Source organism: Lepidochelys olivacea (assembly GCF_965140295.1).
Source record: "Lepidochelys olivacea isolate rLepOli2 genome assembly, chromosome: 5".
In the NCBI taxonomy this organism is placed as follows: Eukaryota; Metazoa; Chordata; order Testudines; family Cheloniidae; genus Lepidochelys; species Lepidochelys olivacea.
The window spans coordinates 97,492,674-97,506,321 of record NC_140415.1 but is presented as its reverse complement, the minus strand read 5'-3'; the positions used below and the strand labels follow the sequence as shown (position 1 = coordinate 97,506,321).

At 43.3% G+C, this 13,648-nt stretch overlaps 1 protein-coding gene across 1 annotated transcript in view; it reads right to left on the bottom strand.

The window, feature by feature from the left end:
* The window catches only part of TRPM6 (transient receptor potential cation channel subfamily M member 6), a 169,266-nt gene that overhangs the window by 103,380 nt on the left and 52,238 nt on the right, over positions 1 to 13,648 (bottom strand). Inside the window, exon 5 of the mRNA XM_084628138.1 lies at positions 2,793 to 2,973. Within this exon, the coding sequence (XP_084484264.1) occupies positions 2,793 to 2,973 (181 nt within the window). The remainder of the gene's footprint in view (positions 1 to 2,792; positions 2,974 to 13,648) is intronic.

The window sequence follows — 13,648 nt, the reverse complement described above, 5'->3', positions numbered from 1 at the left end:
CACCATGGAGCACCTGGTTAAACACAATGCTCAGTGGCACCTTACATACTCTAAGAAGTGTGCCCATAAACTAAATCATGGCAAGGTTGGAGAGGAAGCACATCAAGAATCAGGAAAAAGTTGAAAATCAGGGACAAGTACTAGCTGTGGGCAAGACTCACTGTGACTGAATGCACCTTTGTATTCACACCCTACATATTACTGTAATAATCTTTGTACAAAATGTCTTGGGAAGTATCATTTGAAAACTAATAGCTCACCAGTCAATAATATCATGGTGAACTGTATGCAACAATATTGTGTGTAAAGTTATGAAATCCACCCTGTATAATGATAAAAGCACATGTTCAAACCCACCTAGCACCAGTTAGGGCACAACCAGTCAAGCAGGACTTAAAGGGATGTATGGTTACCGCAATTTGCAAATAAGCTGTAAATAAAGTCCTCAGACAGTGAGAGAGAAAAAGAAGACAAAGAAAAACTGCATCTCAGCACACAGGATAGCACTATATGAGGGGGGCTGAAGTATAACAGTGAAGGGCAAACATCCCAAGATATCTCTCTCCCTGTCCATCTCCCTCCTTGCACCTAAGACGACAAAAGAAACAGCTGTTGGACTTTGTGGGAGAGGTCCTAACCTGAAGATTTTGATCAGGAACATGGTTGGAAGGATATGGTAAGGACTTTACCTGGAATCCAGTGAAGTTTGTTAAGTTAGGAACTAGAAAATGTTTTATCTTTATTCTTCATATAATCATTTCTGAGGTTTATGCCTTATTACTTGTACTCATTTAAAATCCTATCTTCTTTTGTTAATAAACTTGTTTGATTGTTTAATCCAATCTAGTGTGTTTAAATTAAATTGCCATTTAAGGTGGCAAGTTGTTGTGTATTGTTCCCTTGGAGGGACAACAGACCTAATATCTCAGGAGACGGCTGGACAGTACATAACATACATTCCAGGGGTCACCCTGTAGTAGTGGCTGGTGAGAGCCAAAGTGTGACTAGAGTACGGCTGGCATGCTGCAGTTACTCACAAACACTCAGCGGCATCTGCATGCTGGTGACTGTGAGGGATTCAGGTTGGGAGCTACAGCAGCATGGCATTGCAGGGCACCTCAGGTTACAGGGCAGGTGATGATACAGCTCCTCAATGCTCTAGATAACACGCTGGTATATGCAAAAAGAAAAGGAGGACTTGTGGAACCTTAGAGACTAACAAATTTATTTGAGCATAAGGTTTCGTGAGCTACAGCTCACTTCATCAGATGTTACACTTGACTTATAGTAGGTCCCATGACATGTGTTTCAAGAACACCACCTGCTTCTTCTATGGCAAGCCAGAAGCCCAAAGGCATCCATTAAGCACAGTTTCAACCCATGAGACAGGAGAGAAACTATATGAGGCAGCCACTCTGAGTGGGAACGTTGCATAAAAGTAAAGTTAAATGGGTGCACTGACCCAAAAGACACCATGCAAATGATATTGTGCATCACCTCAAGTGCAACACCAAGAATGTATGTAATGTGTTTCATCAAAAAGTAAAAGCAACAGAAACAAATACTGTTTTTACCAGTGCAAACTGTGTGACTCAGCCAAATTCATAAATTTTATCAGAAGGCATTTGATTCAACCTCTAAAGACACTCTCCTCACTCTGAAAGTGCTTGGAATGGCTGAGACAGTCACTGGTGAGGTCATAAATGCACTGGAATCATTCATATGTCAAGTTTACCATTTGAAGACCAACATTACAATACTTGAAGAGTTACATTAGTGGTTGTTTTCCAAGAAAAAGACAAATGACCAACAAGGGGTACATTTCCACCCACTATCAAGAGGGAAAATTATCAAGAAATGGAATGGCTCCAGAATGACTGAATGAATCCAAAACTACCCTCCTCTATAGGGCACACGTATGTCTTGGAGGATGGACTGATCCCACCTGTCTTGTGTGAAATACCATGTTCTCCCAAATCAGTTCTTCAGCTAATGAAATGCTTGGGTGCAAAGCTCAGGTGCTCATTTCCCTGAAAACATTTGGCCAACAGCCTGCCCTGTATGGAAATGTATGAATGTGGCCCAGACAACGATCAGGGTGACAATGCATCTAGGAGTGGTGCCCTAGATGGAGAAGATAGGACTTTGATGAATAAATGTTTTGAATCCTACTTCTCAAGGCTAACTTCCCTAGGATTACCAAAGATCAATGTTTTTTTCTGTGTACGCACTGCATCCCTGTGTTATGGTATAATTTAAAAAACATTGATTTTTAAACATTTTCTCAATATGTATTTGTTCTAGGTTTGTTGTGTTTGGTATCATTGTGCTCATGGGAGAAAGGGCTTTCGAATGATACCCAACTCGACCCATTTCTGATGACATTGTATTATCAAAATTTCCTCCAGCCAGAGGACCCGGGGCTGAAAGCCTGGAGGTCAGCAAGTTTCCCATGCCATGTCGCAGACGGTGACAACATTAAAATGATAATTTTGTGGCTTTTTACATATCAAACAACACCTCCCTTACCTCTCTACAATTAACTTGTCCACATAATGAGATTTTACTACCTTCTGCTCCCAGACTAATAGTGTAACATGAAGGCACTATATGCATGCTTTTACTGGGCCACTTTGAACTTGGTCTGTTTTCTTGTTTCAGCCAAACAGTTTGAGGTTCACCTAGTGCTAATTTTAACTTGTCCAGTTTCTTTATCATTAAAATCGTAAAAAGAGAAGTCATGTTAACCCAGCATTGTTAAAATCAAATAAAGTTGTAGTTTACAGGCAAACCTTGGCATGGTAAGTATGATCTCCGTCTTGGAAATTGATCGTTCCAAATGAGTCAGTAGGACTTGTACGTGTATGCTTTTCGACAGACCATTCTTCATTCTCCCTCTCTCTGGTAGACTGGTAGACAGGTGAACTATACTCTATCCCAGGATGATCTCTAATCAGCCGTCCACAGCAACATCTCAAATTAAAAATAGAGTCATGCATTACATAGATTATCTCAAATACCACTTGTTAAATCTGCAAAGTTGGCATCACACTACATAGCAATCTGCCATCAAATTAAATTTAATCAAATTAAAACAATTAATAGGGACAAAAAGACATGGGATTAAAACACCAACACACTCAGCTATCTCTGGGTCTTGTCTCTTTCTTACACTTTGCAAATGTTTGTATAGCTTGCCACATCCATAAGGTATTAATGAATTAAACTGAAAGTTGAATTTCAGACTTACGATGCACAGCCTTCTGGATTTCTGGATCCCAGTTAGGATAAATAGTGGGATTCTAAAATGGATTATGATGATGATTAATTTATTTGTATTGTGGTTGCACCTAGGAGCTCCAGTCATGGACGAGTAGGACATCACAAGGACAGGGCTGCCCTTTAACTGGATAGAGATTAAGAAGCTTTATGCTATTTTATCTCAACTACTACTTAATTGAATGTAATAAAGTACGTCCACTGAAGTAGAATGTTAATGAGACATTAGCAGAATTGCATTTGGCATAGAAAACCCACAGCAGAAGACACTACTATTCAACAAGTTCCTAGTCTCGCCTTCTAGCTTAGTCTATTAATACACCTGGCATCTTCTCTGGGAACATTTCAGGTTTTAAAATATTCTTATGATATTCTAAAATTTGCCATGCCCTTAGCAATATTCTCCCTCTGATCCTGTCTATTTCTATAGGGAAAATCTGGCCAGTCTACCAGCATTAAAAGATAGTAGTATTTTTAGTATCCTAAAAATCATGGATGAGCAAATCAATCAGTTAAGAGGACAAACTATTCTGAACTCCAATCCTTTCCCTGAATCAATCCAAAATTTTAAGGATTTAGATTGCTTTCATAAATCTGCACCCAGCGAGCTCCCACCATGTCCCTCAATTTTTACCATCCACCCAAAAGCCCTCCCCCAACCTTTCCTTCTCTGTTGTACCTCAGCAGCTCCCGACATATGCACTCAATGAATTCTTGAGCACCTCTGAAACAACAGACCACATACAACTGAAATCAATAGCTGATCCAAGGTCAACAGTAAAGACTAGACCTGCAAAACCCCACAACGGGATCAAAGTTAAGAGGTTTATGGAAGCCTTCCAGAGAGACAGGGAATCGTGTGAGTGGATCCCTGCGTGGATACAAAATGTGTATCAGCATCCAATCAGCAAACATGGTACGTGGATATCCACAGATTTGTAGGGCTCTACTTGTGAGGAGCTGAACATGGGAAGTTGGGGATACAGAACTGGTTCTCTTGCAAAAGGGAAGGATGGGAGAAGAGAACTGGCAGGGTTTGGAATAGATAGTTCAGACAAGTATCTCAAATTTTTACTAGTTATCTGAGCCAAAACCCCAAATCTTTTAAGGTTTGCCTAACACTGTTAAAAGCAGATATAAAAATTATAACAAATGGGGATGGTTTGCTACAGAGAAAAAAATAGCTACAAAAGAGAGGCATAGGCAGTAAACAAAGGAAGCAAGAATAAAAAAATAGAAGATAAAAAATAAGTCTAACCAAGTGAAGGATGAAATAGCAAGAAGAAAGAGCAGATAAGAAAGCAATACAGAACCAAAAAAATTATTTTAAATGATCGCCAACTCTCTTTTGTAAGATTCCAAAAAGACGGGGAAAATTACATCAACAATGTTTAAAATAGCAGTGTCAATCTACATAAAACTTAGGACAGTCATCACCTCCTGTAGATCCTGAGAAATCTGAAATGCAGACTTCCTGGTCTCTCTACCACAAAGAATGATGGCACCATAAGGTTTGAAATAACCATTACATTTTAAGCCTCTCTTTTTATACTGTGACAGACTAGAACACCATCTGAGGGAAATCATGTTTGAAATACTTAATCAGAAACAGGATATTAGTCTTTCCTCACATAATATTCTGATTAAACTAATAATTAAGTCAGGGAAAACAGAGCTGCCACAGAGAGAACCTAAAGCTATCACATCTGAACCCGAGTACATTGTATTCAGCATAGCAAGGTCATTGTTTATGAAGGTACTTTTTGGTACCTAGAGACTTCTTAATTATACATGCATTCAAAACTCTTTGATATAAGCAAATAAGCTTAATTAAATTTGAGCTATTCAGCGTCCTACAAATGCAGATTGGAGGAATGAAAACTCACATAAATACTGAAAATAAACTGGTACACACAATGGGGAATTGAAGAGTTGTAGAAATGTAACTAGCCTCACTATTGCTTGTGCAATGATGCTTGATTAAAAGTCAGAAGGTAATGAGGACTCAACACTTGAAGAACAAAACATAATGAGACTGCTTAGTAAGCACTCACTTCCAAGACAAACAAGCATTCTGATTCAATATATAACAGTGGAGAGAAGTTTGCGGGGGGAGAGAACTTCTCTGAAACAAGGATATGCCACACAGATCCGAGGGGTTTGTCTTGATTACGCAAAGTGGTTCAGTTTTAGTTGGGCTTAGTTAACATGTGCTAGCTAAATTCAGTTTAAATGTAGCCTTTTTCTGAGTCAGGACAAACCCTGAAGGATTAACAGAAAACACAGACCTGTCAGAAAGAGGCCAGAGATGGACAGGCATACACACACACACAAACACAAACTCTAAGGCAGAGGTGGCTAAACTACGGCCCGTGGAACCGTCCTACGCCTGCCCACCTCCCAGGCTTTCAAATAAACCGTCTTGCAGCTTTGAGCGGCATGGTAAGGGGGAGAGCGGGGAGGTCCCTGGGGGCAGTCGGATGGGGTGGAGGTTTGGGGGGGGTCAGGAGACAGGGAGCAGGGGAGGTAGGGTCCTGGGGGGTCCCTGGGGTCCCGGGAAGGGGGGGACAGAGAGCAGGGGGGTGTTGGACAGGGAGTGGGGTTCTTGGGGGGAAGTTAGGGATGGGGGTCCCAGGAGGGGGCGGTCAGGGGACAAGGAACGGGGTTGGGGTTCCGGGGGACCTGTCAGGGGACAAGGAGACGGGGGGGGCGGGTTGGACAGGTCGGAGGTTCTGAGAGGGGCAGTCAGGGGGCGGGAACTGGGAGGGGGAGGATACGGGGTGGGGGCCAGGCTCTTTGGGGAGGCACAGCCTTCTCTACCTGGCCCTCCATACCGTTTTGCAACCCCAACGTGGCCCTCGGGCCAAAAAGTTTGCTCTTAGAGCAGGGGTTGGCAAACTTTTTGGCCCGAGGGCCACACTGGGGTTGCAAAACGGTATGGAGGGCCAGGTAGGGAAGGCTGTGCCTCCCCAAAGAGTCTGGCCCCCACCCCGTATTCCCCCCCTCCCACTTCCCGCCTGCTGACTGCCCCCCTCAGAACCCCTGACCCATCCAACCCCCTGCTCCTTGCCCCATGGGACCCAACCCCGCTCCCTGTCTCCTGACTTCCCTGCCCCCATCTACACCCCCACCCCTGACAGGCCCCTTCAGAACTCCAGACCCATCCAACCCCCTGCTCCTTGCCCCCTGACCCATCCAACCCCCCCCCCACTCCTTGTCCCCTGACCACTCCCTCCCGGAACCCCCGTCCCTAACTGCCCCCCAGGACCCCACCCCCTATCCAACTCCCCTACCCCGTTCCCTGTTGTATCAACCAGGCAAGGTACTAACAAGCTTCAACAGAACTTTATTTTCAAAGTGGAAACCTCTTTACCAAGCTGCTGCTGCACCCTCTGTAGCTTTCTCCCAGCCTCTCAACTCTTCCCCCCTCCTTCCTGTTTCCTGTCCTTTCAGACTCCCAACAGCCAGTGCTCCCAATTCTAATAATTACAAGCAGCATCTAAACACCACATTCCCTCCTCTCTTAAGAAACTCTTCCAATTAAAATAAACATTGTTGTTCTAACCACAGGAACAAATATGAAACAAGACACTATACTGTTGGCAGAAATATTACACTGAAAACACTGTAGATACTATATAACATAGTCTCTAGTCCAGACAGGTAGTCGTCTGGGTCTGACGGGTCGTCTCTCAAGCCCCAGTTCCAGTGCAATGTCTTGTTGTGTTGGTACTACGGTGAAGTCATCCAATGCAGACTGGGTGTTGGCATAATCTCCTCTTGGTGCATAGGCAGGTGCAACATAAGAAGCATTCCATACCCACCCATCAGAAAGTCGATAGGTGTAAGGCCCCTTCTTCTCTATGATTTTAAGAGGAGCTGTGAATTTATGGTCCCCTTTGCGTAAAATTCCAGGTTTTCATATTCTAATGAAGGAACCACACTCAAACTTTGGTTCCTTAGCACCCTGCCGCTTGTCTGTGAAAGCCTTAGACTTTGCTTGGTTCTGTTCAACAGTTTTTCTCACATCATCCTCTTTTGGGGCATCAGGTCATGCCTTTAACAATCCAGCAATGTTCAGTTTAGTATTCATCTGTTTCCCTTGCAGTAACTCTGCAGGTGATCTTTGCATTGTGGCATGTCGTGTAGCCCAGTATGCTTGCAAGAAATCAGTAGTGAAGGTTATCCACAATCGCCCTTCCAGTTTAGCCGTTTGCAAACTCTCTTTCAAACTTCTGTTACACCATTCGATTTCCCAATTGGCTTGAGGGTAATGTAGGGATGAGCTTCTGTGTAAAATGTTCCTCTCTGCTAGAAAAGTTTCAAACTCCAGGGAAGTAAATTGACTACCATTATCTGAAACCAGTTCTTTGGGGTTACCTCCCTGCTAAAAACTGAAATGAGGAACTTAATTACTGTAGCAGAAGAGATTTGCGATGTAAACGCTACTTCAGGCCATTTCCTGAAATAGTCTATTAAAGTGATGGCATAACAGCAGTCAATTGGAGCAGTATCAAAGGGTCCTACAATGTCAGTCGCCACTTTTTCCCATGCAGATTCAGGAAGAGGAACAGGCTGTAATGGAGGGGTACATGTCACTGCTGTTTTATCATGCATTTGGCAAGTGACACAGGATTTTATGAGTACTTCAGTTTGAGAGTCCATCCCTGGCCACCAATACAGATCCCGTAGTCGTTGTTTGGTTCGGACAATTCCTTGATGATTATCGTGTGCTAGGTGTATGAGTTTTGACTGTAATTCTTCTGGCACAAGGAGCCGGTGTGTACCTCGTAGCACACAGCCATCAAGCAAAGAAAGTTCATCCCAAACTCTAAAATAAGGCAGCAAAACTGGGTCAAGGTTTTTAGAGTTACTGGGCCATCTCTTTGTCAGAAATTCCCATAGTTTTTCTTGAATTGGACACGCTGAACAAGCATCTTGAAATTGGTCTCTTGTAACTGCAGTGAGAGTGCTTGTAAAAAGTGCAACTACTACATCCTCCTCCTCCGGTGGACCATCTGGTGAAGGCAAAGGCAGGTGAGAAAGGCAATCAGCTACCACATTTTGGTTTCCAGGCTTGTATTCCAGTTCATAATTGAAAGAGAGTAGTCTTGCAGACCATCAAGCAATAAGGTATCCTGCTCTTCCCAGTCCTTTTGTGGTGAGCAATGTTGTCAAAGGGCTGTGGTCTGTGTGCAACTTGAACATGTGACCCCACAGGTAAGTTCTCCATTTTTCAGTAGCCCAGACACAAGCAAGTGATTCTTTTTCAACTGTAGAATATTTCCTCTCAGCATTACTTAGTGTCCTTGAAGCAAATGCAACAGTCCTCTCTGTGTTGTCCTCCTGAATTTGTGTGAGGACAGCCCCAAGTCCATAATCAGAAGCATCAGTAGTTACAATTGTGAGCAATGCAGGACTGAATAGTGCAAGTACTGGATTATGTACAATCAAGTCTTTCACCGTTTCAAAACTAGCTTGTGCATCCATTGTCCACACTAAGGTTGAACTTCCCCATAGTAATTCCCATAACAGTTCAATGACAGAAGCATAATTGGGAATGAATTTTGCATACCAGGAGGTAAGACCCAAGAAGGAACATAAGGTTTGCAAATCTGTTGGAGGTGGAGCATTTCAAATTGCCAGGATATGATCTGGATCTGGTTTTAGTCCAGCCTGTGAAATTGTTTGCCCCAGAAAGGAGAGTTCAGTTTGTCTAAATTTGCATTTGGACCTATTGAGCTGGAGGCCTGCTGTGCTGATGCAGTTTAGTACAGACTGCAGGTTATTGTCATGCTCCTCAGAAGTATTTCCGAGCACGATAATATCATCCAGATAGCACTGAACTCCATGTTGATTCTTCAGAATCAATGACATCATTTTTTGAAAGGCACTTGGGGCAGATGCAAGACCATATGGAACACGTTTAAAATGAAATAGTCCCTCGTGTAATAAATGCTGTGAGGTCTCTGCTATCTTCATGCAACATAACCTGGTGGTATGCAGTCTGCAAATCAAGAGTAGAAAACATCTTTGCTCCATGGGAGTTCTGCAAATACTTCTTCTATGTGAGGAAGAGGATGGCTGTCAATCACAACGGCTTTATTTGGCTCCCTTAAGTCCACACAAAGGTGAATGCCTCCACCCTTCTTCTGTGTCATTACTATAGGTGAAACTCATTCTGAGGAGTCAATCTCTTCAATCATGTCCTTTTGAACAAGTTTTCTAAGTTCCTCTGAAACAGCTTCCCTGTCTAAAAATGGTAAGTGCCGTAACTTCTGTCATACAGACATCACATTATTCAGCACTTTAACTTTATGCAGAAACCCATAAGCACAGTCGAGTTTCTCCTCAACCTGGTGTTGGGTCCCAGCTGAAACTGGTGTGGGTACCTCAAGAGTGCTTTGCTGAGGAAGATCAATTCGTCCATTAACTACCCTGAGATTTAAAGCAGCCAATAAATCTCTGCCAAGGATAGGAGTGCCTTTGTGAACAATGTAGAACTCTGCAGTTACACAGCAATCACCAAAAGTAACTATTACTGGCCGGCAGCCATGTACTGGAATATGGTTTTTCAAATAGCACACCAAGTGAAGTTTGGGTTCAGTAAGAGGCACATCTTTAAAGTAATGCAGATAGACGGAATCAGGTAGTATAGATACTGCTGAGCCAGTGTCCAAAATTAGCTGAATAGAGTGTGGCTTGCCTGAGGGTGTGGCAGAAACGTTTACAATGCATTTTATTTGTTCTGGAATATGTGCAGTAGTGATTTTGTCCACGCTCAGCACAATAACATCTGGTATTGTAACTGCATGCACCTGTTGATTGAACTGGCTACTGCGACATACTTTAGCAAAATGTTCAATCTTTTTGCAATGATTCTACTGAGCTACTTTTGCCTGACATCCTGTGTAGCTTGCAAGGTGTTGTGGGGATCCACAGTGAAAACATGCTTTTACTGTATTTTGAATTTGCTGATTCCGTGGTTTTTCATTAGTTTTCCTCTTGCAATTGTGTGTCTGCAGTGGTAGTGAACTTTTCTGCAAAGGAGTCACAGCCTGGACAGTGCCTCCTGTATCCATGCTCATTATTTTGGCTTCAGCTGTAGCTGACTCAATCTGAGTAGCAATGGTTATCACTTTTTCTAGTGTAAGTTGTGGTTCTAGAAGTAAGTGTTCTCCTACCTGAAGCATGGTTGTTTTCTCAATGAGCTGGTCTCTAATCATCTCATCTGTCATATTCCCAAAGTCACAAATTACAATCAGATTCCTCAGGGAAGCAATATACTGCATTACAGTTTCCCCTGGTTTCTGCTCACGTTGGCACAATCTGTAGCGATTAGCTACTACATTCACTTTTGGCACAAAAATGTTCTTTAATGCAGTGAGTGCAGTCTCATATTTATCATCTGCAAGGGGAAAAGTGTAAAATATACACTGTCCTTCTGCTCCAAGGCAGTGGATTAGCAGAGCACACTTTCTTACTTCAGAAATCTCTGTAGCACTGATTGCAAGCAGATAAGTCTTAAACATATGGATCCAGGTAGTAAAAGCAATTGGAGGCTCACCTGGGCTTTGCAGAAAGCGTGCAGGTGGGTTCAGAGGCAGAAGATCCATCCTCATCACCAGAATGTTGTAGCAACCAGGCAAGGTACTAACAAGCTTCAACAGGACTTTATTTTCAAACCTCTTTACCAAGCTGCTGCTGCACCCTCTGTAGCTTTCTCCCAGCCTCTCAACTCCTCCCCCCTCCTTCCTGTTTCCTGTCCTTTCAGACTCCCAACAGCCAGTGCTCCCAATTCTAATAATTACAAACAACATCTAAACACCACACCTGTGTGTTCCCCCCCCCCACCCCGGGACCCCACCTCCCCTGCTCCCTGTCTTCTGACCGTCCCCCCGCTCCCTGAACCTACGGCCCATCCAACCACCCCCTTCCCTGACTGTCCCCTGGGACCTCCTGCCCCTTATCCAACCCTCCCCCTCCCTGCCCCCTTACCTTGCCACTCAGAGTGGCAAGACAGGCTTATTTGAAAGCCTGGGAGGTGGGCGGGCGCAAGCCACACTACCCGCGCAGCAGCATAACTACAGGTGAAGGGGGACATCGGGGGAGGGGCTGGGGGCTAGCCTCCCTGGCCGGGAGCTCAGGAGCCGGGCAGGGCGGTCCTGTGGGCTGGATCTGGCCCACGGGCCATAGTTTGCCCACCTCTTGTGTAGTGTAATGGGACAATTTTATCCTGCCTACTGGAGGCTTTCATTATTCCTAGAATACTTATGATATATCCTACATAGCTTTGATTGTATTTCTGTTATTTAACTTGCTTTTAAAGATAATTTTGGAACTGTTAACTTATTTTGGGATACGTTCTGAAAGCTAGAGTCAGAGAAAAAGAAAACAAGCCCCTGGATCCAGATATGTGAGAGTGGTACTCCTGGGCCACTCAAGTCAAAGGTATATCCAATGGAAATCTAACCCCGGCCCATGTCCACTGCACCATAGGGAAAGCCTAAAGAGCAAAAGGCTGGCAGTCACAGCTGACATATACCTTTTCTCTAGTTTTTTAAAGTTGTGGTGTCACACTAGAACCAAAATCTGTTAGACTCTCGTGGAGGTAATTTTGCTATAAATACAATGTTAGGTAAACTTTTAATCATTGGATCTGATTCACCCAGGTTTTATGTTGGCATATGCCCTACCAAAGGCAGATAATCCACCAGGGTATGAAGCTGTAGCAGCACGAACCAGCCACAAATTGAGGATGGAGGCCTTGGAAACTATCACAGTCCAAAAAGTGAGCCATGCTGCCTGTCTGAAAAGAGCATGTGGCCAGAGTGTGTGCTGGTTCACCACTTCTCAGTGGCTCCTAAGGTCTTCCAGCAGGAACTACAGTTATTCCTCCAAGGAAGAGGCAGTCGTGATATTATTATTAGGTGTATTATTGCCATGCACTGAAGTGAATTTCTCCTGAAGTCCTGGGGACTTAGCCCTTAATCACACTGTTCCAGCTTCTCTGAGTCTAGATCATATACTTTTTACTTCTTTGGAAATGTTGCAGACACATTTTTAAGTTGTAGCAAAATGTTTGTTGCTCATCTTTAAAGGAAAAAAAGAGAAAGGGAGAATCTGGACATACTTCTGTTCTCCTATGGTCCTGAAAAGCCCTTATGGACTCCCGTATAGATGTACAGTGGGACTCACATTAACATACCATTATGTCGTTACTGCTTCAGACATCATACTGAATAACACAGAGCAAACAGCAATCCCAGTTAAACAATACAATCCAATAGCCAAGGCCTGTATGTGCCAGCTATTGAAAGCACTTACAATGGTTAAGCAGGCATATGCAGGAAATGGAATCATAGCACTTAGAAGTGATCAGATTCACCAAAGCTTGACTGTGCTTTGTGAAGGCAATTTCAGCACACACAATAAACCACTATCAAAATATCAGCATACACTGACCATCTTATACCTTCTTATGCATTACAGAGCTATGCCAGCAGCTATTCCTATAGCTGCAGGTGCTAGAAAACGCGGCCTACCCTATAGAGAGGGTGGTTCATCATCTGACATTATAAGTTATTCCAATGGACCTGAAGCTGGAGCTCATAGGTCCAGCGAAAGCTGAGCAGCTTTACAACAATCACTCCTTATATTAAGGGTATATTTATAAACAGTTTAAAACGGTTAATAGATGTTATATGTTAGTATATGGTACAGACTGTTAGACGCATTTCCATGGATGTTATAGATGGTTATAGACAACCTACTGGACTCTATAACAATTGACTAATCATATATTCAAACATCCATTATGCAGTTATTTACCCATGCAAACTATTTGCAAATGTGCACTTAAAAGAAAGTGTTCTAATAATAAGACAAAGCAGCTCCTTTGAAATACATTATTATTTAGGCTGATAGCTCAAGCAACACACAGAAGGAACAAAAGGATAGAAGGATCCAGTCTGGGGAATCCTCCCTTGCAGGAACAAAGGAGTCTTGAAGGAGATTTAAATGATGCGGCAGTAAAGCCCAGTTGTGATAGCTGGGGAAGGTTGAGAGCTCCACAGCAGAGCCAGGGAGTTTGCAAAGAAGGGGCCATGATGTAATGCTGACAGCTAGTATCACATTCCCTATTTTGATAACTTAGTCTCAGCTTCAGAAACTGACTGCAACGAACACTCAAGTATCGTTGTGACAGAGACAGTTTCTACAAGGTCACTGCAAAGCTGGGAAACAGTCACTCCTGCAAAATGTGAAAGCCTCAGCAGCAGCACTGAACTTGGAGATCTTCCCCAAAGAAAGAGAGTAAATGAGTGAGGCACCAGATGCAGCCAGATCAAGATCACTGACCTTACCAAGG